This window comes from Haplochromis burtoni, unplaced genomic scaffold (assembly GCF_018398535.1).
Source record: "Haplochromis burtoni strain Fernald_Lab_line unplaced genomic scaffold, NCSU_Asbu1 Contig_29, whole genome shotgun sequence".
In the NCBI taxonomy this organism is placed as follows: Eukaryota; Metazoa; Chordata; class Actinopteri; order Cichliformes; family Cichlidae; genus Haplochromis; species Haplochromis burtoni.
The window spans coordinates 2,030,367-2,058,268 of NW_024582390.1; the positions used below are offsets into that span (position 1 = coordinate 2,030,367).

Here is a 27,902-nt window from a genome sequence, read left to right on the forward strand (position 1 = left end):
ATATACAGCCTATGACAATTACGCGGGTCCCACCAATATTAATATTGTACTTCCAAACTCCTTTAAAAAAAAAAAAAAAAAATCAGCTAATTGCAAGTGTGGTGCCCTCAAGGATCTGACAGTTGCCTGTTTTGAGAGTTTGGTAATCCAACCGTCAGCCTATCTTGTGGCCATTCCAACTGCTCTCCCTGGATGAGAGAAGCAAAAACAGAATAAAAAAAAAAATAGGCTGCACAGACGCCACGTCTGACCTCCCTCCTAGTGAGGCAGAAAGTAAACACTTAGTTGATCAACAGTGAATGACGCTGCTGTACATTCAAAGCTGGACTCACCTGCATGAAAGAAGTTATTTACAGCCAGCCATGTTTCTGCTGCTGAGGCTGCATAGCAACAAAAGGTGCCAATGTATCCAGGGACAGTGAAGGTTTGATCCCACAGACTACACGATCATAACACAATCAAAAATCGGGATTTTTAAAAAAAAATCTATTTATTCATGGGCGGTATGCACATTGTCTACAAACAAGAAGTGGTGAGGCAGCCACTAGTAAACTCTGAATCCAGGAACCTTGGCTTTTTGGGGGTTCTCGCAGCACAAACAGTCTCTGCTCCAACTGCACCAGCTGTGGTCCTTGGCAGGAAAATGAATCACTACTAATGTGGTGACTGACACAATCTTCATCAAGGCACTACTAGGAGAACATCAAGTCACAAAACCAACATAAGAAAAATGAGAACTTGTACAGATACACTGACAGGCAAATGCACAATGTTTGTTGAGGGTGCTAAGAAAAGAAAAAAAAAAACATCCAAGACTGTAGGATTGATGTAGGATTTTCATGAAGTTGGGTCTTTTTTGTTTATCCATGAGTGCCTTTATATAATCTGGTATAAATTGACTCTATATTGTTTATTTTTAACATTTAAATTCTTTCAAATATTTTGATATTTACTTAATGGAAAAAAGTAACACATACTTCGTCACCATTACACCCTCTCAGATAATGAATACAGTGCAACCAAGTCTAGCCCTAAACCTCAAAGAAACAGGATGGGACATTAAAACTGCTGGAGTCAAACCGCTGCTCTGCGGTCTCCGGACGGATCAAATGACACTGAATATGAAGACTTATATACCTTAAAAGTCTGACAGCTGTTTTCAACACACACAGGGGATCTTAGCATGGTTAATCACCCACTGTTGTCATTCAATCATCTGGCCTATAGCTCTTCATATGAATTAGTTTGTAACCAGTTTGACACTGCCAAATTCTGCTCTCCCCAAAGTTTGGGCTTCTTACCTTCACCAAATAAATAAAAAATTAACTGTTTGTATTGTTAGAGCACATCTCCAGCAGTCAGAAAAGAAGCTGCTGTTTTAGCTGGAAAGATAAAAAGCTCTGATATTCCACTTGAGATGGAAATGGTCCTTATTATGCACTGTGAGCTGAATTTTCTGTTAGATTCGTAGAAGCTGGAAAAGTTCAGAACAGTCAGACACTGTACTCAGAAAGTGCAAGGACAAAACAGCTGGATAGTTAAGACTTAACAGATTAACAGCTGTCATAATAGCATCTTGACATCAAAGCCCAGCTTGAACAAAGTGAAATGAAAATGGGCATTTTAGAGTAGAGCCAGCAGAAGCATGCTGAGGCTAACCACTCGATTTCATACAACTAATTTTCCATCTTAGCATTTTAGCATATTAACATTTACCAATCAGGAATAAAGCAAAGGTATGATAAGAGGTTTCAGTGAACACTTTACAGGCGAGGCTAGAAAACCTCTCTGTAGTCTTGTGGATTACTTCTCGAAATTAAGAAAACTTTGCCAAAACTTTGATAGGTTATGGGGGAAATAAACGGAGGTACTGCTTCATCATTCGAGGCATCAAATACATGTAAGCATAGCCGCCGGACTTCCAAAAATCTATTAAACCTTCAAGATATCCTGTGATGACTCTGAAGAAAGGTCACATCAAAAGAAGAAAGATTTACTGAACAGGAGCCTGATGAAGGTGGTGGCAAAGAAAAAGAGAAGGCATCACCATTTGAATTGATCTCAAGGTTGTGAATTTCTTTTACAGACTTTTGAGATATTTCTACACACTTCGACACAGTATCAAGACACCAGTCAGATTTAATTTACTTCTTTTTTTCCCATTTTAATTAATAGAAATAACTAATTGATATAAAATGTTAAAGAAATTAAAAAACGCTGAAGTTTGACTTCAGTTACTTTGACAATGCACGCATTAAGACGACAATGCACGCGTTAAGACAATATACAGGCTTTACAGGCTTACTTACAGGCCTCTGGAGGAATACAGTTCAGCATCATCTAGCAGATATTGTATTTGTTCTTTTAGCATATGTCTCTGTAAAGCTGAAGAAGCAAAACAAGATAAAAAAAAAATAATTCAATGTAAAGTTAATGATGATATACAAAAGGTTTGCAACAGAGTACCTTGTAGTTGGACGATATCAGGAAAAGGATGGTGCCACTGACTTGACTGTACAACTAAATGTTACAGAACTGAACAAAATCCCAAGAAACTTGTTCTGACAGCATTGTAAACAGTGGTACTGGACACAAAGTGAGACACACCTCGACATGTTTACTGTGTTACAAAGTTTGCTGACTGACTAGGCAAGTTCAACCGGCGAGTTGACATCTTTTCCAAATGGATCGACCGTAATGCAAAAGAACAACACAGTACAATTAAAGAGATAAAGAAATGACCGTGTTCAGACATTTTCCAAGCTAAAAAAGGTTTTCAAACAAAATCTGCTCTTCTAAAAACAAGCAACCCTACTCAAATGCCCTGGTAAGTTTCTTCCTTGAAGAACATTTCTAATAGTCAAGCTCCTATGATAAAAGTTGAAATAGATATTTTCCCATTTCTAAGACCATCAGCAGTCTCGGAAATGCCTGGTAAGCCATCTTTGGATGCCAAAATATGTCCCTCAAATGTTTTAAAATAAATATAAGTCTGTGCCACTATAAGGGCACTGAAATTATTGAGTCATTTATCTTTTGAGATTTTTCTCTAAGGTGGTCCATCCTCCGGACATCTTCAGTGGCCCTCAGTACATGCCTGCTTCGTCTTCTCGGGGAAGGCTCAAATGTCTGTTTTTATTTTATCCAGAGAGTTGTCGATCTTTGTGAGAGTCTTTTTGATGCGCAGCGCCGTTAATCTGGCTGACGGATTCTGGTACCAGCATTCCTTCATGAGTTTAGCCATGGAGGTTAAAGTCTAAAAAAAGAGGAAAAATGGAAATCGATCAATGTGCCTGATGTAAACACTAAAAACTCTGGATTTTACTTCATTTGTGTATTTCTGACAAAAGTAACATTACTTACTGGGTCTGAAAACCATCTGTTTGGGATGTTGGGTCTCTGCTGATCCACACACACAACCTTCCTCATATCTTCAAAGCTCGGATCATTTGGGACCACGTCATGAAAAGGGGGCTTGTAATCTTCTACAATTCCTACAAGAAGAAGACAAAGAAGAACAGCTTACTTCGGAGATTGCACAGTTTAAGAGTGTAAAGTATAAAAATATATATTACAATGATTGCTGACTGAGATGTCCACTCAATATCTTAAATCTTGCTTAAAGCCCCTTTAACAGTTAAGATAAGAAGTGGGTTTTAGTTCACAGAAAGTGTATCAAGGCTACATCTTTAAATCAATATATAAAAAGCTTTTACTCAGTCCAAGCTGAAGCCATGACTTGTTTTGTTTCTGAAGAAAGACCTGTCTATAGCCACCTCAATGCAGTATCTTTGCAAACAGCACAAATATGCCATGCCCAATTTTCTGATCGCGTACATAATATTTGCAGCTGTTCTTATAGTTTCTACTACACCCATCCAAGACTAACAGATGGCCTTGTGCCTTAGTGACGTAATCACAACAGGTCAGAGCTGAATCCAACAGGACAGTGTTGTGTAAAACATGTACTGACCATTACTGACTGTCCTCCTGGCGATCTCCCACAGGACGAGGCCCAGGGCCCAAATGTCCACTCTCTTGTAGGACTCAAAGCAATCCATCTGGATGGAGTCATCGAGCACTTCAGGGGCCATGTAGCGCTTTGTTCCAACTTTAGGGTTGTTCCCCACGTCTAACTCGTTTGTGTCTTGAAAATGCATGACAGCCAGACCTTAAATGGAAACAAAAGAACACTTTAAAATCGCCTCTTATACACATGTAATCAATGAGATTAAAAGAGAAAATACTTTAACTCTCTGAAGGAGGTAATTAGTAAATATTTTTAATTAAGTCATCATCCAAGTGAGGCAACAATAACTAATACAGATACTGGAGTGAAGAGGAGACTAAGTTTTCCGACATTCATCTTTTAAATCAGTCGATCGGAAGGCTATTTGTTCACCATGCGTGGCCCTGTTCGCCCAAACAGGATGTACTCCAACCCAACAACAACTCACTTAGGAGACAAACAGCAGCTACCATGTTTGTAAGGACAGCAAAATGCGTCATTCGGAGCAGAATTTATTAAATCGAGCCTGTAAACATGTCAAGCCTGTCGCCAGGTTATGGCTTGTCCCCGAATTAGATGTTATTCAAGCATCTGCAAACGGAACATTGATGCATTAGATAAAGTGAACCAAGGTCCTCAAAATGTGTTTTCGGTTAAGGGCAAAGCAATACACCTGGAAGAGGATATTTTTTCGAAATAACTAATGCGGCTGAGCAGACAGATGCAAATTGAGCGACCATGAAGCGAATACGTCTCTAACGCAATGAATAAATTGTAACCTTCAATTAACCTCTTCAGCTAATCTTCACGTGCATCAGCTCAGATCTGCTTTTATCGAAGCCGTATTAATGATTGCACTGAATAAAATACTAAAACCGAGACGCTCCATTATTCTGTGAATATTATAGACCCTACACACAGCTTTGCAAATGATGGTCTACATTTTGTAGTCAGCTTAGGGGCCCCGCCTTCACGATTCACCAGTAATATCTTTAACAGTCACTTTTTTTTTTTTTAATTTTTGCCGTTAAGGCGCATGTAGCCGCTGCAGTAATCTCCTGACTGTCGCCCTTCAAGGAATACTGCCACATCAGCACTGATATATGGCCTGCATTTGTATAGCGCTTTACTCAGTCCCTAAGGACCCCAAAGCGCTTTACACTACATTCAGTCATTCACCCATTTACACACACATTCACACACTGGTGATGGCAAGCTACATTGTAGCCACAGCTGCCCTGGGGCGCACTGACAGAGGCGAGGCTGCCGGACACTGGCGCCACCGGGCCTTCTGACCGCCACCAGTAGGCAAACATGGGGTTAGTATCTTGCCCAAGGATATTTGGCATGCAGCCAGGAGGCACCCTGGGATCGAACCACCGACCTTCTGATTAGTGGCTGACTTGCTCTGCCATATAGGAAGAGAAGAAGCCAAAACTCGAAGCAAAGACATTGCTAATTGTATCCTTCAAAGTTTTTCCATAAAGAATCATGTTTATGAATTGTTGCGACATCTGCCTGCCATGCGTGTCATTGCAACGTTGTGGACCCCTGCTGTGTTAACACAAACACACGTGCACACTATTCTCACCGAGATCGGCAATGCTGCACTGTCCGTTCTTTTTCACCAATATGTTTTTGCTCTTCAGGTCTCGGTGGGCAATAGCTGGCTTGCCATGAGTGCCAAAGATCTCGACATGTAAATGCGCCAGACCGCTCGCAATGGAGAGCGCCATCCGGAGGCAGCTGGTTGCGTCAAGGGTGTTGAGCTGAAGGTAATCGTACAAGGAGCCCATCTCGTGAAAGTGAGTGATGAGCCACAGCTGGGTGCTGGAGTTCCTTGAGGTCATGTCTGAACCGATGAAGCCTACGTGGAGAGATATGAAATTAAATATTGCTCATCAACAGAAATGTAAACATGCAACCAAGGAGAAATTAGCATGCATTGATCCTTATACATCCTTATACAACACACTACCTATATAGTTTTCATGCATTACTCCTAAGAGTGACAGCTTGATATGATATCAACTTTAATGGTTGTTGTGTCCTTCAGTGCATATCAGAGCTCACTAAACCTGATCATTTATTAAAGGTTGCATACCCAAGATGTTTTCATGTCTCAGCAGCACAGTGTTGTAGATTTCAGTCTCTCTGAACCAAGACTTTTCATCTCGAGAGGAGAAAATTTTAACTGCAACATTCTCTCCCTGCCACTGGCCCCTCCACACTTCACCATAACGGCCCTTGCCTGACAAGTAAAAAGAAAAATTATGAATCTGTGTACACGCGCGCGCACACACACACACACAAACACACACACACACACACACACACACACACAGTTTGTTCATATTCCACCAAATTTACTACGAGCACACTTGATGGACTCCATTGTGTGTAACATTCAAACCTGCACTAATCATTTTTGTGGCAACAATGAAGATTCATTATATTTGTTATAGCATAAACATCTCTGCAGCTTTTTAACTTATCAAGATACTGAATGGATAGTGTAATATTAAAAAGTGTAATATTAAACAGCTACAAACAATTACCTGTTAAAAGTTAGTAAACAAGATAACCTAAAGGGAAAGTGATTATTTGAAATAATATGTATCAGGGCAAAAAAGAAAGCGTACTTTGAATGCTAATGTCCTTAAATTATTTATATTTTATTAGTAGCCATAACTTTGTAGGCTTACTATATTTGACAGCTTATTATACTGCCCCCCAGTGGCCAAAAACCAATTAATATAGTCATAACTGTAATTAAAAAATGGTTTAGAGTGACGCAGGGTTAGGGAAGTCATTTCAACACAAGTGACTTTCAACATGAGTACCTTTTCATAAAAACAAATTGCCACAACACATTGTGGCAATTTGTTTTCCTGAAAATATGCTGACTCTTGCCAGCATTGTCACTGACACTTATCATAAAACAATCTCAAGACTGAATTGCAATTGTGGCTCTGGGGACTTCACTGCTGAACTGTTGCACATTCACTCTGGCCCACTTTCACGATAAGCTCACACTGCTCGTCTGTTTTGCAACCAATTTCAAATTCATATTTTTATTCTCTTGATGATTTATCTGAAGATTTGGAAGTTCTTGAATTTCATGTTTTGAATGCTCACACAGGACTTTTTAGTCTTACACCTTTTTCAAGATATGAAAAGTTAAATATGAACCAGGAACTTCTATTTGTAGACTTATCAGACTGTAAAATACTACATGAAATGTTGTAAATTACTGTATTAGCTATATTAATGATCAGCTCTACCTTAATATATATCAAACATGAGATTCTAAAGTACTGTAATCTGGTATACACCCATCGACAACAAAATTAAAACCAGAGGCTTTCAGGGTGTGTCTTGTGTTGTTGGGCACTGGGACATTAGCACTATAACCTCTGGTTCCTGTTGGTTGCAGGATGGGCCTTCTTGACAAGACTGCTCTTATAGATGCTCGATTTTACTGGGTTCTAGAAAGTTTAAAAGCAGGGTAGCACTTTGGACTCTGTCGGTTTCTGCAGTTTAAACTGTGGTGAGGCAGATTATGCTGCAGGAGGAGGATGCTGCTTTTGGTGAGTGTTGATTCCCAGTTGGGGGTGCTCAAGAACAATATTTAAGTGGGTGGTAAGTGTCAAAGTAACATCCAAATGAATGCCAGGAACTGTGTTTTCCCAGCAAATTTCTGACGAGAGCGGCAATGTTATTTACCTCACAAATCAGTGCTTTTAATGTTGTTGCTGGTCGGTATATAAGCACGCAATATACATGGCTGCAGGTCTGTCGCGTCACAATCTGTGCTGCCAAAGCTGTAAAGTTGCCCCTATGCTTAATCTGAGTGATGGAGTACCCTTTACATCTCAACATTTCTTTGGAGGACGTTTAGTCTGCTCAGTTACCGTGTCACCTTAAAATGAAAAGAGGCGGCAGATTTTTTGTTTCCCCAACTGTGCTATTGCAAATAGGAATACAGCTTTTGACAGGACACCTACCCACACACTCATTTAGTGTGATTTGTCGTGCAACAGTTCTCTGAACAAGGAAAGGGAGTCCTGAGCCACTTCCTGAAGTGCAGGAATGATCTAGCAAATCCTGGGAAAGAGAAAAAAAAATTAAATTGAGAAAAAGAGCTTATGAATTTATTTGTGCGTCTGTGGATAAATTTGCATGTGATCTATATGAATGAAAAGCTCAGTCCCAAAAGAATCCTGTGGCTCAAGCCTAAAAATGGTGAAATATGGAGCATCTGGGACTCCGATGGAGATTAATAACAAGCAGGCTGTCTTTGATGTGGCACCCACATGGGATGGAGGGGGCCAAGCTGTGTGTACCAAGATAATGTGTGTGGGTGGGTGTGTGTGTGTTTCTGTGCTAGTGTTGCAGAGTGCCCCCTGCTGAGTAAATAACAGAAGTACCACCCCCTCCCTGGTGACTGGTGTGGGTGCTGAAGATTTTATCTAATCCAAGGGCCAGACTCCAAAACAGGCGCAATGCTGCTAAGCCTTTTATTTTTATCTCATCTGCAAGACGTGCAGCATCCCAGCGCTAACACAGGAGGGCAGTGCACAGCAACATAGTCAGCAGCAGCTGAGCAAAACAAATGACTAACTAGGAGGGGAGAATGAGGATTGAAAATAGAGGGGAGTGATGCCTCAGATAAACAAATGCATAATGCAAGAGCTGCCTGAGAGACAATTTGGAATCACAACACAGGAATGCAAGGCAGAGGCCGTAAAATGAATGATGAGTTGCTCTGTAGAGAGTTTAAACCCCTCTCTTTGGTGCAGGAGGATTGTTTTTAGGAGTGCATCTTTGGGCCGGGCTGTTAAGCAGCAGAATGTGATCAGTACGATGCAATATCATTAGAACCAGAGAGCAAGTCTAGGCAGCAGCTACCGAGGGACAAACACTTTTCACAAGCATGCCATTGTTCATAATAATCTTTCTCGTGGTGCTGCAAAAATAAATCAGATAATCTGGAATTTCAAAAGTTTAGACCACAAGTTTAGACGTGTTTATCAAAAGAGAACAACTCTTGAAAGATTACTGAATGGTAAAACGCACGGTAACAACCAAGTATTTTGTTAAGGCACCAATTGGACTCAGTTTATGCTGAACATGATTACACAGTGTGTGAGCCAATGAATGTGCTGGGTTGTCTTTCAGACTAAATGCTAACCACAGGACTCCACCTAAATTCTGGATTAGTTTAGCGGGCTTCAAAACCGCAGAAAACTCACAATCCATGCATGAGTGGAGAGAAAAGAAATAGCAAAAGACATTCCCTCTAACCGACTGGGGGAAAAAAACTGGGAGGAGCAATGGCACCACCCACACATTCAGCCACAAAATTCATACATATGCATCTAGTGTACAACTGCTTTAACTTTTCTTTCCTCGAGAACAAACGGTTCTTAAAAGTAAGAAAGAAAGTCCAGAGCAACAGTCTGCACAGTTCAATTTAACCATATTCGGAGACTGATCTAGCTCAAATCGACCCAAACAGCCAGTAAACCAAAGCTGGGATGACACACACTTGCAGACATGCATGCTGACAGCTGCGGACACCACAGATGAGTAGTTGTCCTCACTTTTTGCATGTCCACTAGACATCCGCACAGAGGATTACTCCTGCTCTATGATAAGGAACTTAACACCACTCTTGCATACTTAAAGCGGAAACTACATAAGGCTATGTTTAGACACTATCAAGCTATAATTTCATTCAAATTACTAAAAACACGAGTACTTTTTTATCAAATGGCAAACATGGGAGTTTTACAGGTTTAACTCATGGCAGGAGAAGGAGACTATAATTGCAGTGCCATCGCATCACGGCTTAATCACAAGATTGAATTCTGTTTATGAAGCTGATGCAACTCTTTTATCCTGTAAATAGTGGAAATGGTACAAAGAGAAGGTAAAAGTCCCCACTAATCCAACAGTGTTTAAAAATCATCACAGGAACCCCTCAAGGTAATACAACACATAATTAGAGGATAGGAATCACACATCTCTGTTATTGGATCTCTGTTACAGTGCAAGTCTGCAGTAGAAACTGTGCATCATACCTGGCATCATACAAAGGGAAAGTAATGGGTGCAAATAAAAGACTGGAATTTGATTAGGCTTTATATCAAACAAACTAGTGCATTATACTATTCCTTGAGCTGCTAATAAAATTGGTTTTTCAGGTGCGTTATGAAGGTAGCCACCTTTGTGCCATCGACTACTCACCGCTAGAGTGCTCTCCCCCACATTAGAAGCTATAAGGCCATCAATAGTTCCATATTCAGCATCTCGGGAGGTTAGCCTCTCCATTTGGTTGTGGTGGATCCGTCTGAACACCAGGATAGCGACAGCAGAGAGGATGATGAGGACAATGATGGGTGCCACGATGACAACAGCTAGTGTGGTCACACTGTAGCTGGATTGCTCATCAGCTGTTAAGGGGACAGAAAAAATTTACATCCCGTTAGATGGTTTTAGAACATAATCAAATTAAATCTAGCTTCTTTTTTCTTTTTTTTAAAATCTAGAGTTGGTATCGGTCGCTTGCAGTAAATGACACTGGAGAGTGTTCATTGAGCTTCAGGATCAGACACAATGAGGGAGCGGTCTTGGACCACACAGGTTGAGGATTCAACCATACACAAAACAGAGGATTGCAGCACTGCAGGCTTCCTGAAGAAACAAGTCGGGGTGGGTGTGAAGGTGCATAAAAGAATATCCACAGACAAGAGTGTTCACTCATATGCACACATAGTAGAGCTCATCAAGTCAGCAGAGGCCATCCTGAGGAACTGACCACCATTCACACTTTCCAAACATTCCAAGGAAAAAGACTGCTCGGCTCTGCTTCCAGCACTGACAATGATCCCCTTTTCTCAACTTGCATAATGAACTCCTTCTTCCAAATACACATAACTAGCAACACTTTCTAGGGGCTCACTATATTTGAATCAAACACACATGGCGAAATGCATTCAGCTGCAAAATGTTACATAAAATATTTCATGATTATCTGCATTTGTGAGAATTCAAAAGACAGAAGATTGCAATATAGGAAAGTATGCATGTCATGCATATGGTATGGTAGTAGCGGTATATGGTATATGTATTGCTGGATGGTATCACCGAAATGTGGTCAGATGTGGGCTTTTACAGATGGGGATGTATCACCTCACTTATTTGTTTTAAACTCAAGATGTTCTGTGCGGGGCAGCTTTGAAACCAACTCCCATTTATTTAGACTTTTTTCAAATTTTTGGGCTTAAATTAGGATATTTGAGAAAAACTAAAATTCAATAACAAAACAGCATTAGCGTAATACTATGTACTACTAGTACAATACAGAATGAACTGACATTAATAAACTGTAAATATGTATTTTAACCATTTGTGGAAAGTGCTGGATACAATGTAATCATTTTCACAACTGATCTATCCCTTCAATGCACAACCAAGATGATAAGATTAAGGCATATTAGATTTAAATGCGTCATGTAGGCCATAGTATCAAATGCATGACTGTCAAGGCTAAGGTACAGGTGAAAGAAATAAAAAAGGACAAAAGCTCTGTGTATCGATGCCTGACTCTTTCAATCCCAGGTGGCTTCACCCTCTGGGCTCTTGTCAGCCTGCCCTGACAGCCACTGAGAGAAAAGAAGAGAAGTGGACCATGACTAAATAATATTCAAAACCTCCCTCCAGTTGCCCACCGTCTCCCCTTTTTTTCCTGTTTCATGACATGCCAGGAGTGTGACCACATGGACGTGTAACTCAAGCCAACAGAAACAGTCCAGAACAGCCATGGCAGGTAATTTCACAGCTGAAGCTGAAGCCATCTCAGTAGAGGATGATGGAGAATATGAATGTGTGTTGCTTAGTGTAAACCGTAGCATAAACCAACCATACGGCTACTCCTTCTCTGAATATGAGACATCTAGGTAGTACTTTGAATGTGGTTAGTGATTTGATAAAAAAGGAAAAAGAGTTCAGAGTTCAACACTGAGAGCAGAGTTCTTGCAAATCTTGGACAATCTGATATATGATGCATTCTGGGTAGCATTGTGCTGTACCTTTGACAGGGAGCTCCACAGTTATGTTCATATTACACAGGTGTCCCTGGCAGCAGTCGACTATCTGGTCTGTGGAAGGCGGGGTCTTGCAGGTCATCGTGCTCTGTTCTAAGACCTTAAAGCAGCCTTTTTGGGACATTATGATGCCGCCGCTGACTGTCAGAGATGAGAAACACTGGTAGCCCAAGCAGCGATTCTGTGTTCCACATGAACCACCCTCGCACACGCACTCATGCTCCTCTTTGCTCAGGGACTTACTCTGGACTACTGTACCTGCAAAAGATTCAGAAAGAAAACTTTTTAAAAAATGCAATGAATTAAGATTATCTTTTGGTTAAAAAAAACCCCAATCATCCATGAAACTTTTGCACAATCCTAAGTTACATAAGGCCCGCGAAGGAACAGCAGCAAACAGAAATCTGTACAATGTGTACAAAGTCACCTTTCCCTGGGGCTTGCACAGTGACGTTCATGTTACACAGATGGCCCTGGCAGCACTTGACAACATGGGCCGATGAGGGTGGCATGGCACAGGTGGCTTTGCCCTCCTCGTCGTCCCTCAGGCAGCCCTTCTGTTGGACGGCTGCCCCATCAATCATCTTCAGAGCGGAGAAACAGTGCTGGCCTGTGCAGCGATGGCCATGCTCGCACACACCGCCCTCGCATACACACTCTTGGTCTCTGAGGACTGGTCTGCCAGCAGACAGTTGTACATCTGATAAGAGGAAATAGATATGTGGGGAAACCCATTAGACCAATACCATTAGCAACCCATTAAATTAAAAGGCATTCACTCACATCAGAATCATGCACGTTGAAAAGATCCATTTGCTGGACATTCACCAAAGAGAGCAGAAAATGTTTTGCCTGTTTGAATCTAGCATCTCCTGATATAAAACAAATTTTACTATTTTGTTGAAACAACACTTATTCAGGAGGCCTACTCAAACAGACCAGAAAAGATTATTTAAATCTTTGATTTTAGTTGTTGACAAGCACGCACATGGTTCATGGGACAGATCAATTGATTTTCTAGCTTGCGATTTTAAATACATTGTCATTATCAACTGTAAAAGCACACAACAACTAAGCAGCTATACTGTAGAATAATTTCACACACAGGTTTGCATCTCACACACGGCTCTAATAATAATAGCATAAAGCTACTGGAAATTAAACAGACTTTAACAGAGTCCATTAGCTTACTTGAAATTGAATGTGCTGAAGCACAGAGCTTGAACAACAAACAAGAGTTACAACTTTGCACTTGTATAACTTAATAAATTTCAGTTTAAATGCATGTTTACATTTTATTCAGCAAAGGGTGTTTATTGCCAGTCAAGTAGAGGGTCTAGGATAAAGAGTGGCATTTGATGTATAAAGAAATACACAACTTGAGCACATTTTTCTGAGTTACAGTATTGAGAAAGATGAATACAAGAGATCTGACTCGACCTTGCTGAGCTTTTTCTTTTTCTGTTCTGAGATTATCATATTCTAGGTAAAATTCTTTGTATGTGTTTGCACGCATAGCACAGAAAGCTGATTCTGTTAGAAAACAAAGTTGTAGTCATGACAGCAGGCAGTGCTGCAGATATACACATTGCTGCAAAAAAAAAAAAAAAAAAGCTAGAACCTAGAAACAGCACACAAGATCTTGTGTCCTGCACGATTGCTTGTTGATTATTTTATCCTATTAGGTATTTATGAAGTGTGTTTTCATGATTAGTGTACGAATTCTTGAGTTATGCCCAAAATGTTGTTTTGCTGGATCATGAGAATGGGATGAATGGACCCAAATTCCAAAACACAATGCATCCATTGTCAACTGTTGCCAGTTCAGAGGAAAAAAAAAGTGGTGTTACAGTCCAAACACTTCTCGTCTGGGTTTCCATCTGTGAATTCCACCAGTACAGCTGTTAGCAAGAGCCCTCTTTTCATTAGTACCTACTTGAATCAACTCGGCACGGTTCACCATGGTTTTTAAGGTTTTCCATTGGGTCATAGTACCTGGTACCAGGTGCTTTTTTAGTACCTGATCAGTCAGGGTTCCAAGCAATCCGAGGTGGTACTAAAATGTGACGTTGTGAGACTGAATTGGCTGGTCGGTAGCGTCACTTGATGAGTCACGAAAGCGCTGTTTACGAAAATTAAAACCACCATTTTTGAAACCTGGCAACGAGGGAAATGGCTACAAAAAAACGATGCCATGATCCCCGAGTCTGACGAAAAGCCAGGTCAAGACAAGCCAGCCAAGACGGAGCAGCAGGTCTATCGGACATGTTGCTATGATGACAACAACACGCATTAGGTAGTACTGGATTGTAATGGAAAACCAGTCAAGCCGAGTTGAGTAGGTAGTAATTGGAAAAAAAGGGGCTAAGGAGTCAGCTACCACAGACAACTTCCAAATCTGTTGAAAAAGTTGTCCTGAAATTCGATTTCACAAAGTTCTGCAGAGTTTAAAGCAGGACAACTTCACAATTCTCTTTGCAAATGCCTCACCTTTTAGTGGGAAGTTAAGGGAGATGTTCATATTACACAAATGCCCATAGCAGCACTTCACCACCAGCTGAGGAGTTGGTGTGGATCTGCAGCTCAAGGATCGGTCTTCGTCCCCCAAAATGCAGCCTTTACGAACGACCGATGTCCCGTTTATCACCGCGAGAGAGCTGAAGCACTCCTGGCCAAAGCATCGGTCCCCACTGCTGCAGGATGATCCGTCACATAAACATTCATTTCTCACACCGCCCTCACCTGCAAGAGGAAACAATTAGAAGATCAGGATTTATTTCTGAGAAGACAGAGGTCCCACAGTAGATGAGGGCAGAAATATGACCCTTCATGTTCAATCACAATAAATGATCAATGCTTGCTACTTGTTTGCATGTAGCGATAATACATACTGAAGATGTATGGAGAAAGTTTTGCTTGCCAGAATAAAGAAAAAATTCTACTGTAATCCACTGCCACTGCAGTAGTTTAAAATAACACTGACAGACAGCAGATGAAAGGCAGACAGACTGAGGAGGGGTGGTGAAACAGGGGGGCAGCATGAATTTTGTTCTATGCATGCAACAAACTTGAGGGGGACAGTGAAAGAAACAGAAGTAGCACTGCGTATTTTAATTAGCTCACAGGAGGAGGGGGTGTTTCAGATGTCCATAACACAACTTTTCAAGCACTGTACATATTGTTTATTCTCTGGATATCTAGCACGGACACTACACCGAATTGGATCCCGTCTGGTTTTGTCGACAGGAACTTTCTGTCCCTTTCGATACCGCTCCTGTTCAGGCCTGACGTAAAAAGCAGCCTTTTGGTTTATTATTAGAGACTTACCTTCTAAGCTTGAACAGGGGAGGACCAGTGGGATCACAACTAACAGAAACATGTCCACACTCGTCATTGTAGACCTGGAGAGGGGGAGGGAAAAAATGAAAACAAAAACAAAATGAATGTGGCACTCCAACTATGAAATTGTGATTTTTATCTTTCTGTATCAGCACACTGGTGATATCTTTGTGAAAATTCCTTTCAGAGGACTACTTCATAAGACGGACTGAAAATGGCAGGATTTCCCCATCGAGGTAGGAATATTAGAGTGAGTGATTTTACAGAGGGAGACCTTTTCTTGTTTTCAGGGGAAAAAGTCAACACCAAGTTTAAAATGCTCAAGTAAAGTGGGTCTCATGCCTTCCTGTTGTCCTGGCAACAAGGCATTGAGTGGCAAGCAATGGGGAGACTGGTGCTCTCCTATTGGCTGCCTCGGTGCGTGAGTGTGTGAGTTTGTGTGTGTGTGTGCTGTTGGAGGGACAGGCTGCTTGGCAGTGAGGGGAGAGGAGCAGACAGACATGAAGAGGAGGAGGAGGAGAAAGAAGAGAGGAGGACAGTGTGGGTGCCCGAATACTATCGTTTAAAGACCTGGTGACAGTCTAATCGTTCAATATTTAATGCATTTGTAGGAACCGTCACATACGCTGTGCAGTAGTAGGGCTTTTTCCATTTTGGACAGATTTTTTTTGTCACAGTTCACCTGTTTATCTCACACTGCAAACTCCAAAATAACCATTTTATAAAGCTGATATGCAAGTGTTGAGCATACACGTAGCTTAGAGCGTGCCCCGTTTATGCTATACCAAACACCGGGAACGTTTTCTTGGCACCATGTGCGTTTGCGCCTCAGTGCATCTGCGCCGCTGATAAATACCCCAACCCCTCCAAGCTTTTGTGCCCGTCTCCCAGACATAAATGATTAAGCACGTAATGTTAGCATTAGGCCAACGGCGGCGTCTGCACAGGCCGCTCACACACAGACCACATGCTGCTCCTTTAATCAGAGCACAAAACAGAGGCTGCCACACAGAGATAATCAGGAGCTCTGTCTGCTCCCTTTGGACCGGAGAGGAGAGGGGAACAGCAACGGAGATATGAAGAGCACGGGGCAGGCGGGCATGAGGAGGCAAGGGAGGAACGGCCCAGGGGCAACTCGGGGACAGTGGGTCAGAGAAGGGCAGAGAACGGGGCGAGCGTGCGAGAGAGATGTGGGTCACGGTGGGCCGCAACACTCAGTTATGCTAAAAGGAGGGAGGTGGCTGTGGGGGGAGCGAGACGAGGAGGTGTCTAGTGTCAGGGCCCAGAGGGACAGTGAGAAGAAGGGCGCCATGCTGTTGGAAGGGTGGGGTAGGTGAAGCGGGGGGACAGGCAGAGCTGTGATGGAGTCAGAAAGCCGGAGGAAACGGGACAAAGAGATAAGCAGAGGTGTAGAAGGCAAAAAAAAAAAAAATTAAAGGCCCAGGCCAAATAAAACAGATGCATGTTCCTCGTTATCTTGATATTTTGACTCATACGACTGGTAAGAAACAAAAAAGACAACATCAAGCACAACATGCTGACTCAAACACTGAACAGATCAATAACTAACCTCAATTAACTAAGTAGAGCATGTCACAAGGCTCTGCTTAATGGCATCAATTAGTGCAGGCAAATGATTTGCTGCATTTTTGTTTATATTTACTGCCAAAACAGCCTCCACGGGGCAATGAAATTATGTCTGTCTCAGTTCATCTCGCCTACTCAAACACTTTGTCTTTAACGAGCTATAAGGAACGAGGCACTCACTGGGTATGTGTGTGCTTCTTGGATAGACAGCAAATATTTTAGTCTGAGTTTTAAAAAAACAAAACAAACCTCGTGAGTCACCGGGTCTTCCTTTACATACAGCTAAACATACAGCAAAGTACCAGTTAGATTTGATAACCAAAAAACGTGAAGTCCCTGCAAGTTTCAAACAGTACAGTATGCATATGCATGAATTCAAAGTATACTTTATGCATTAATAGCAATATTTATGTTGCATAAGCACAGTAAACTGTTTCCCACCTATGAATAGGCCATGGCTAGTTGGTAGCATATCATAAACCCAGCTAACAGCTTGGGCTTCATAAATACAGAGCCAGACATGATATTGGAAACCTCAGAAGGCTTTCTTAGGGAAGGAAAAGAAGCAGAGCTAGCATCTGCAAAACTGATCTGAGCAGACAATTTTGTCGTACTGTGAATGTGTGTGTGTTGCGTCCCTCTACCCCTGCGTATTGAATTCTCTGGCAGCGTCGTGTAGTGTGTGCTCACAGAGCTGACATCCTGCCAAGGGTGTGCTCTCATTTCCCCACTCTGTCTCAACCTCCATCTTTCTTCTAATTCCCTCTTCCTATGTCCTCTGAAGTTGTGATGTAATAGGAAACTGGTATGAACGCCACATGCTTATTATAACTTAAGATATATTTTCCCCAGTTGTTTATTGTGGTTGGAGCCAATATTGTAATAAGCCTTACAATACTATAAGGCAGAGGGAAATGCTAAGAGCTTGAGAAAGCTGCCCTGATTTTGATATGCATTAAAATACTTTGAGGAAAATAATGTTATATGTACATTCCTTCTCTTTGCCTATCTTGAAAGTGAAATGTCAGTTTGCATTGGATGCCATTTATTATGCTCTGAGCTCCTCTGTTCCAGTGGTAAAATTTGACTCAAGTATGCTACAAAGAAAAGTTTGAGGTGCTTGCACTTTCGTTATACAGTAACTTTGCATTTCATTTTCTGAGGCACATTCAGGTGGTAATACCGTCATTCTAAATGGAGGAGACGTTCCTTCTTTCAGTAAAGTAAAGAATAGAAATACTTTTTCCCACCAAAGACGTTCTTTACGAGGCTTCAGATTCTCTGCGTAGGTACCGACCTTGTATGAGCAGACATAAAAGATTACATTTAGCTTAACACAAACAAGCCCTTGTGTGTACAATCTAAGATAAACACCTGAAATAGACATGGCTCAGCGAGAAGTATGTTAGGGTAGACTGCTGCCGAGCGCTACTAGAAAAACTTGAAAGTGATCCTGCATGTCGCCGCTGCCATTTTATGATGCCACAATTCCTTCCCAGACTCTTTCCAGTGATCTCACTCCAGAGGGCCATCTTGATAAGCATTACTCTAAGAAGTTGAGCGGAGCTTAAAGTGATTAGATAGAGATAATTAAACATGCTACTCACATGCTGTTACTGGTGCAACTGGACCAAAAGGCATGCATAGTGGGGAATATAATTATTTGATCACCTGCTGAATTTGTAATTTTGACCTGATCTCATATCCTGATGTGTATAAAGCACATCTATCAACAGCATCAATTCCTTTCATTCCAACCTCTCCATCACTGTGGACAAGCCCAAAGAGCTGTCCAAGGGCTAGAATGGGCTACCAGAACAAATGCAAAAACTTTGGTGAGAAGGTGACAACCCTTGGTGCAATTATGAATGAAATATAATAAATAATATAAAATGACTACCAATCAGCCTGGATCTTTAGCTCCATGCAAGATCTTGACTCATGGGGTGAGGATAATCAAGAGTAAGGTGGTGGAAAACCCAAAAATTAATATTAGGACACACTAAGTTGTAACATTGACAAAAGTCTTTCAGCATCACCATCTTACGTTTGCCAAGAAAGGTCTAAATGATTCGGAGGTGCTTGGAAGAAAGTGCTGTGGTCAAATGAAACCAAAAATCAAGCTTTCTACCCGCCATGTTTGGAGGAAGAGAAATGCCGAGTATGACCCAAAGAACAAGTGGAAACAAAAGCGTAGCGTCTGGACTTCTCGGATGAGACGTGAAATGTCTTCAAGCAACTTCAAGAAATCCAGACACTTTTCTTTCCAAGCTCTTTAGACTACGATGACCTGGATGACTGAGAACCTTCACAGATACAACATGTGGAAACATTATGTTTCCAAGGTTTCTCCACCAAGTACTAATTAATGTTTTGGTTGGGGGATCAAATACTTATTTCACTCAATGACATGTAAATCAATGTGATTTGTAATGCAAATCAGCAGAGGATTAAATAATAATTTCTCCCACTGTAGGCAGCTGTGATTTTAACCATTTGAGGAATTTTCTGCTTACGAGACATTAAGTATGATTAAAGCCAACATGTTATTGCCACAATAATTTATAGCTGACATTTTAAAAGTGATACAAGACACATATTAATCTAGTTGGACGCTTTATTATTTGGGTCTGTTTTGTATTCAGGTCAGCTAAAGAAGAGGATGACAAAACACTACTTTGTCTGATGAGCATGGTGTATCACCGAGGTTGAGGAGGGAGGAGGCTGAAGCCCTGCAGGAGCTGCTGAGTCATCATGCTGGCAAAGAGGGAGACGAGAGGTGGAATCTGTGTCTGAGCTGGCAGGCTGGCACAGTTACCATGGCACAAATAGCCTGGGCACCGAGGAAACTGCAGCAAACTGCAGGGTGGCGAGAGAAGAAACAGGCAGAGACTAGGGCAATGCAGATCCTGCTGTTCATGTCCCTGTCCCTCTTTGCTGACCCACACCCAGACAGCCAAAGTGCCAGCATGCCATCAGGGACACGCAGATGGTTCGCTCCTAGGTGGATGTGGGTGTAATACAGACCTGAGGGCGAAAAAAAAAATCGTCCTCTTTGCAGCAGCCCACATTCGTATTCACACTACAGCTTGGAAAATCAACATGCTCACCTCAGTCTTAAACCACTCTTGGGTTAGAAAAATAAAGCACTCAGAATGACTAAAGGTAAGGTAATATAAATGCACAAGCTTAACTTCAAATCTTAGAAGGTTATGAGTGTAAAACAGACTTCCTTTATTCAATGTTTACAAACTGAATAGAAGGCAAAAATATAAATTTACTTTAAAAAGTAGAGTGCACACTAAATGCTCAAACATCAGTACTTGGTTTAATTTCTCTTCCAGGGTTTAGAAAGAAGAAAAAGCTGAGGCATGTCCCCGACGTGCAAGCTTTGGCTTTAGCTAGGGCTGCTCCCTCTGAGTCATACAATCACCTGGTCACTGAGAATCCCAACTCAGCTTCCTTTCCCCGTTGTCTCACCTTTCCACTTGCTAGCTATATATTTTATGTAATATATATTGCCCTGAAAACTGATTACTTAAATTGACATAATGTCTGTCATGATACAGACTACGAGAAAACCGCCCTCAACCTGGCCCAGTTATTTTAGAACTAACCTGCATAAAAAAACACATTTTTGCCATTGCCAAACTTCAAATGCCCACAATTTCACACTCCACAGCGCCCTTGTATGACCAGCGTATATCATAATACTCTGTACTGCTAATGCGTGTGTGAAAGCCACTGGAAAGCAAAGCTCTTAATGTTTTTATGCCTGTGAAGCTCTTTGAACCTCTACATGAATTTGATTCAGTTCAAATAAAACTGAATTGAATCGAGTCGAGTTGAATTAACCTTTCGAAACACTCCTCTTTCTCCGAGGGTCTCATCAAAATGGGAGATGAAAGGACTTCTGAGGTCCCCTGGAATCTGCAGCGCCCCATTAGCTCCAGCCAAACTCCATCTCTTAGGGCCTTGCAGTATCTCAGCAGCCGGCCTCTTTTACAATGTGAGGAATGTAATCAAATGCAAATGCCCCCCCCCCCTCTGTTTGCCCAGTGTTTCACTCACACATTAATTGTGGTAGGCAACAGCATAGCGAGTTTTTGTTCTGTGGGTATGGTGCTACCTAAGGTGTATGCACACACTCACACCCACACTTTATTCTGGACCTCAACCAAATTTAATCAAAAAACTATTCTTTTCTTCCTGTTGTGTCTCATCTCGCCCTCCACCTCTCAGGGCCTAAAGCAATATGGGGTTTTTTGTTGTTTTTGTTTTGTTTTGACTTAAAAATGTGTTCAGTGGGTAGGAAAAAGAATGAACAGAGGTAGAACTAGCAGGAGAAAAAAATATACTTAGTCACATTAAAAAAATACATATATTTAAACCAAAAACATCACTTTTATCTACGTTTAGTGATTTTTTTTTTTAGGGAATCACATTTCAACTTTACATTACTGTAATGTAATTAGCTGGTAAATTAGCAAACAATCCTCAAAAGCTCTGAAAACATTACCCAACATCTTACCACTTATCTTACTATGAAGCAAACACAATTTTCCTTGTGAAGCAAAAAGTCTCAAAAACATTTTGGGAGCAAAAACTGAGGAATTAATAAGATATAGTGTTGTTTCAATTTTTTAGAAATAGACTTGTAAGCCTTGGCATTTGTTCTAAACACTGCGGGGGACAGACCCACTTTGTCCCCTTTGTTCTTTACAATAAGATGGTAACACAAAAAGAAGATGTAAACTACAACTCCAGTGGGTCACAGCTGTGGCATAAATCGCAACACTTACCTGAGAAGTAATAACTTTAATCATTTTCTAAAGGTGAATCCTCACATTAATTTAATTTAATCATATCAACTGTAACTGTATACCACAGAAAGTATAAAATAAGGATGTAGCTTCCAGATCCAAAGTGCCTTAAACCTGCATTTCATCTGTATGCCAGCAGATGGCAATAGCTGCGATCGCAGAAAGAATTCCAGCCCTATAGAAGTCTATGACAAAATTGTTTTCTGACTTGACCTCTGTCTGACCTCTGACTCAGTCACTAATTTCAGGTCATAGTGAATAAAAAAAAAAAAAAAAGTAAGACTGTTTTGCAAATCTTGGCCATAATTTTCCGTTTGGAGGATTAGCCACAGTTCGCTCACTGGATAATGACTTACGATTGACAAGTCAGTGAGCGCAGAGTTGCACACTCGCCGCTCCTCATGACATCACCATAGCTACATCCATCTTTTGTGCGGTATATGCTGGAGGTCTATGTTTTTCCAATGATTCTCAAGTTGGAATAAAAGATTAGAAACTTAAACGAAACAAATACCCATCTCATTGCAATGTAGCTTTTTAAAGCAGAGGCAGTGGGCTGAGAAATGGGTAAATAAATGCTTCATCAATAAAGCAGATCGCTTGCAACAATACAAACATTTGCTGTGTGACAGGAAAAAATAAAGAAAGAATGAAAAGTATGTTTTCTTGTTTCACAAGAAAGAAAAACAGCCATTTTCATTTCTAATAATACTTCACTGAAGTTTGATTCATTTGAAAAGAAAAAAAAAAAAAAGACATAACACCTGAGGCAATGTTAGATAGATGTCAAACACGTATGATAGAAAGACCAGGAGAGTACAGTGCAATGTAAACAATGAGTATCAAATTACATTCTCACACATGAACTCTGGAAAAGATTGGGAAAAATCACCAAACCTTTGCCTTTTTTGTCACACGCAGAATGTAGTGCAACTTCTTCAAAGACAAAAAGAAACCCTAAATAAATCTCTTCACAAACTAATGTTATGGCTGTATCGTGACTTTGTGGTATGGGACGTCTGGGGTGGGACAAACTTAAATGCTTTACAGCGTTGCGATGGCACTGTTAACGAGTCTTCTACGTAATAGTCACCATAGCAATTAGACATTCATTTTCACACAGCATCAAAACATCTGAAACAGCCAGTTCAAACAGACTTTATGGCCCAGAGCCACGTTTGCCAGCAAAGGAATGCACAAACATTCTCCCTCCAAATGACCATCTTATAAAGGTTATCGCCCTGGGGCAATATTTCACTTAAAAGGACACCTTGATTTGTATCAAGGTGGACCCATTGCACCAGTTTTGTTTCTTGTAAAACAAGTCAGGCGACTAGACTAAAGAGCATTGAGTGCAGTTACCAAAAGCTATGAGAAGGCTCTAAAAGCTGAGTGACAAGACTCAGCCGGATAACAAGATAATCCACAGTGAGTGACCAACCATACGTGGAAAAAACATTCATCACACCACTGTGATAACCACTAAGTAAACAGCTTGCAACAAAACAATGAATCTGTGATCGGCAGAGAGACTGATCGGGGCCATGACATCCTCCTGCCAGTCGAGCCTTAATGGCTTTGAGTTTCCTGCCTTCCACGAGCAAAGACTTCTCAGGCAATCTGAGCACAAGGAAACCGTTTTGAATAATCCTTTACAATAAAGTCATTAATGTGATGTAACTATTTTCTGAGAGTAGATATGGGTGATAATTCTGTACTATCATTTATGACTCTGCAGTTGTTATTTATGATCATGTGGTAACACTGTTTAGTCAGGTTTTTTTACTCCTGTTTAGGTTCACGGAAATTTCTGGGGCATTCGTGGTTACTTGATTAAGTATTTGCTAATTAAAATCGTCATTAGAATTAGCAGCCATGGATTTGGCACATGTGTGAAGCAAAATATACTGCTACACTGTGACACTGATTTCAGCCATGTTGCCGATCCTTACTTCGATGTCAAAAGCAGTGAATGTCTAAATGTTATAAATGGCCCATTTGCCTCAAGCATGGGGGACGGGAATTCGAGCAAACCCCATCGACTACGACAGCAGAGCACTACCATCATAACAGCACCATTTCAGTTTACAACCCCATGACACGTGAGATGAAACGTAGATTATTTTCAATTCACAGACAAAGTGCCCACACCAAATAAGAGCCCGTGCCCGGGACAGGGAATGAGATCAGAGAGAAGCAGAGACTGAAACAAAGCCATAACTTTCTCCCCTAACAGCTGAGCGATAAGACAAGAGCACTGAAGCGAGTGAAGGGCTCATAAAATGTGTATTGCAGACTGTCTCCAGTGCAGTCTGGGGTTATTGTGGAGAGAGAGGAGTGGAGCCGTGAGCACTGCAGATCTAGGTGTGTGTGTGTGTGCGCATCTGAGGAGACAGCAGCGTCTCGTCTCTCTTCTCTCTGTCTCCACTGGTCTTCATCCACATTTGAACACAGAACAGGAGGAATCGATAAGTCTGCGCAGAGCCACCAGATGAGGAGACGAGCGAGCTCCCAAACAGCAAACAGAGGAAGACTAAAAATCTGGCAGTAACACAGGGAGTCTTTTATCTCATTCTCTTCTTCCCCCCTCTCTAACTTCCCATGTCCTGCTGAGCCTCAAAGTCCCAGACAGCTCTTCTCATCGCGATATGTTTGGGCTACATAAGGCTGATGATTATTAAAAGGCTGAAGGATTTTTTGACTAAAAATAACACTGCAGACAGAGGGCCCCTTTCTAAAAAGCTGGACACAAGCGTAGAGCGCAAGCAAATTCAACCCACATGCCGCGTTTCTCTGCAGTCGCCCGCCTCGTTTGATGCCAGGTCTGTTGCTAGTCAAACTTTCGAGTAAGTCAGCACACAGACAAACAAGCCCGGGTCACACATGCAGACAAATCGTGACGCGAGAAAGCTGAAGGTAGCTAGTCTGACACCGCACTTCAAGCCAGATTCTTTCCCCTTTCAATCCTTGAGCCTGCACCTACCACCTGTTTACACACATATCCACACACACTTTCCTCCCTCGCCCCTCCTCCTTTTCTTCTCCAACTTGAGAGCCACCTACAAGGAAACGCGATGAGCCTCAGACATGAAGCAGTCTATCTTGGTCTCATAACTGCAGTTCCCTTGTTAATGACAGACTGTGTAACCTGATTCCACACACATATGCATATACACACGCCACTCCCCCGCCTCCCCCGACACACACAGACTCTCGCAGGGTTTCAGAGCTTTTCTCTCACTCCACTCGCATATTGTTCCAACCCAAACTGCCAGCTGCTTCTGACAGCCAAATTATTGGGCACACTAAATGATTGCTATCGGAAGCCTGCCCCCCCTCAAAGCAAACCCCTCGCTTCATATTTTCTGAAATAGCCCGGACTTGCAGGGCAAATGAGGCGATTTATGGTCGTCAGAAGAGGAACAGATACAGGAAAACACTGGTGTAGGGGCCAAGATATTCATATATAAAGAACCTGGGAGCTGCTATGTGGAAATTTAAAAAAACAAAAACTGTTATAACCTCATCTCACTATCACAAGCCAAATTTCTGGTTGTCTGTATTCGGTGTGATACTTCGATTACTAATTGTTTTTCAGCAGTTTTTGCAGTAATTCTGATTTCACTGCAGCCTGTAGTCTACCTCTCTGAAAAACTATGCATTGCCTTTCAGCATCTCTCATTTCATAACGCGTCATCCTCAACTTGATTATTACTTTACTCGGCATGCGTGCGAGCAGTTAACAAATAATATCAGAGGACACATTTTCAGATTATTCAGTTGCCACGTTAGCATGGTATGTTTTGGGGGGTGAGCATACCAAAAATGAAGCCACTGAAAAGTAACATAGTTATGTGGCACTTTTAGAAACCTTTTGAAAAATGTACACGCTGGCCACCAAAGATGCTCTATAAATATAAACATAACTGGCTGACGATTCAGCTACTACCGTTAGTCTGTTTGAAACCAGACCAAGAGTTGGTGAGAGGGAGGAAAGGCCCAAAATGGTAGGAACAACAGCCACAATCAGACTGGTAGTTATTTCCTCAGATGAACAGAACAGGCTCCCCAAGACACCCCCACCCCCAGAGTTGAACTACACACAGTCACCCAGACAGCCTGACGTCGCTTTATCTGACCGCTATCAGCCAGACTCCATGAGGCCAGGCCTCGAGGATGACCGGCGCTGGCCAAGAGGCCACAGCTCAGTGACTGGCCAGCTATGGGGTTACATTCTCCAGATCACACAACCACACAGCCACTAAGTGCCACTTAACGCTGCCACTAACCAAGACACAAAACCCTAAAGCGCTATCCACTTCAAGCCTTCACTGATTTGAACATCTCTACGCAGCTAATATGGAAAAAAAAAAGAAAAATTATATTTGTGAACAAGTCGTCTGTGTGCTTCAGCTAGTAGCAGCAATTAAAGGGCCCGGGCTAGATGGAGATTTTTCCTGAAACTGTGACAAAAAAGCTTTGAATGGAGACGGCTTTCAATTTAAACCACCCTTTTAAAAATGAACATGTCACCCCCCTGACCCTAAGTTGCATAAGCCGTTAAGAAAATTGATGGATGGATTAGTATGGATCTCGCCCAAATAGTCTCCCATGCCAGACTTCGGGCTTCGTGTGTGTGTGTGACAATCAGATTGTCATGCGCAGACACATCAAGTGCAGCCAACTTAAAAAGATGCGACTAAAGCAGAAAGTGCACATTCGAAAGGCTTCCCTGGCATTTAAACTCAGTGTGTGGGATTGTCATTTTGTGGGATCTATAACAATGAGTTGATTCTGAGAAAGAGCACTTAAGTGTGAGACGTTCCCCATTCACACTTCTTGCAATCAGCACCATTATCTCTGAATGTTTTCAGCCAGCATTAACACCTTTCTAATGAAGTTGGCACCCTCTCATCAGCGGGTCTACCAGGTTTCCATTAGATTGTCCCTCCAAGTAGTTCTCACATATCATCTTCTGTTTGGTTTAAATCTATTCCACATCCAATTGATGCTCTATCAGTGACGTTTAAGTAGCTTTTTTTATATTTCCAACTTGCCCAAAATTAAATTCCGAACCACTCCTAGTCATACTGTGTGTTCATGAGTGTTGGTGGCGCCCCCCGCCCCGCAGGACTGCGTTTGTGATGTTAAAAGTGCTCAGCGGGCGATGATGGGGCACGATCGAGCTGGAACGACCCTCCTAAAGACTGCATGACAAAAACTCTTCGAGTCACAGCTACTTGCAATGTCGTGAGCTTGATTCGACTGCTTAGGAGAAATCAGAACCCAGCACAGTCGCAGTTGAAAACCAGATTGTGGTTATTTTAGCCTGGCGCTCATCCTTTCATTAACAAGAGACACATCTGACAAGGTCTCTTAGCTGATGGTACACCGAGCTGTGCGGGGAGCTTATCAGAAGCGGCTATTTTGTTTTTGCAAAGTCACAAGAAAGACACGTTAGATAAAAATATGCTCGGCTGCAGAACCAAACAGGCCACGATTTTACAAAGCAGCTGAGAGAGGGAGACGGGTTTCTTACGGGAGCGCGTCACGAAGCCGTCTCCGGCAAACTTTTCCACGTCTACCGAAACGTCCGCGCGCATATTCCAGCATAGCCTGGATTAAATGACATTTTAGAGACGTCACGATAAATAATAATAATAATAAAAACTTACCTCGCGGGGTATTTTTTTCTTCAAAGTGCTGTGAGGGCTAGGTAACCGGCGCGGGTCGAACTATTCTGCCATCTCCCGAGAATTCACCGACAATACCCGATTTGTTTTCCAAAGTCTGAAAAGCAGAGGCTACATGACGCCAACATTCACGCCCGTCTTTCACTCGGCAGAGAAAAAAAAGAAGCCAAATATAATAATTGTTAAAGTGACAAACTCACTCCGTACTCATTTTTAGGAGAGAGTAAAACCGAAGACGCATTTTTGCTACGCTGTCTGGGCTTCACAACTCGCACCCCGGCGGCGGCGTTTTCGAAGGCAAAAAGCCAGGATTGGAGGAGGAGGAAGTTACCTTGGAACG

The 27,902-nt window shown here is 41.8% G+C and overlaps 1 protein-coding gene across 2 annotated transcripts; it reads right to left on the reverse strand.

Annotated features, from left to right (window-relative positions):
• Positions 1 to 2,133: 2,133 nt before the first annotated feature.
• On the reverse strand, positions 2,134 to 27,880 carry LOC102296235 (activin receptor type-1). 2 transcript variants are annotated; one of them, XM_005918238.3, is made up of 13 exons: positions 27,763 to 27,880; positions 27,545 to 27,659; positions 15,448 to 15,521; positions 14,611 to 14,862; positions 12,548 to 12,820; positions 12,106 to 12,378; positions 10,262 to 10,467; positions 8,017 to 8,116; positions 6,114 to 6,260; positions 5,601 to 5,876; positions 3,974 to 4,171; positions 3,364 to 3,494; positions 2,134 to 3,256 (listed from the first exon to the last, which is right to left on the reverse strand). In XM_005918238.3, exons 3-13 carry the CDS (start codon positions 15,512 to 15,514, stop codon positions 3,122 to 3,124), a joined length of 2,058 nt encoding a protein of 685 aa, XP_005918300.1. In that variant the 5' UTR covers positions 15,515 to 15,521; positions 27,545 to 27,659; positions 27,763 to 27,880; the 3' UTR covers positions 2,134 to 3,121. The 2 variants fall into 2 exon arrangements, with proteins under 2 accessions (XP_005918300.1, XP_005918301.1); XM_005918239.3 differs by having other exon boundaries at positions 27,770 to 27,879.
• Positions 27,881 to 27,902: the final 22 nt, after the last annotated feature.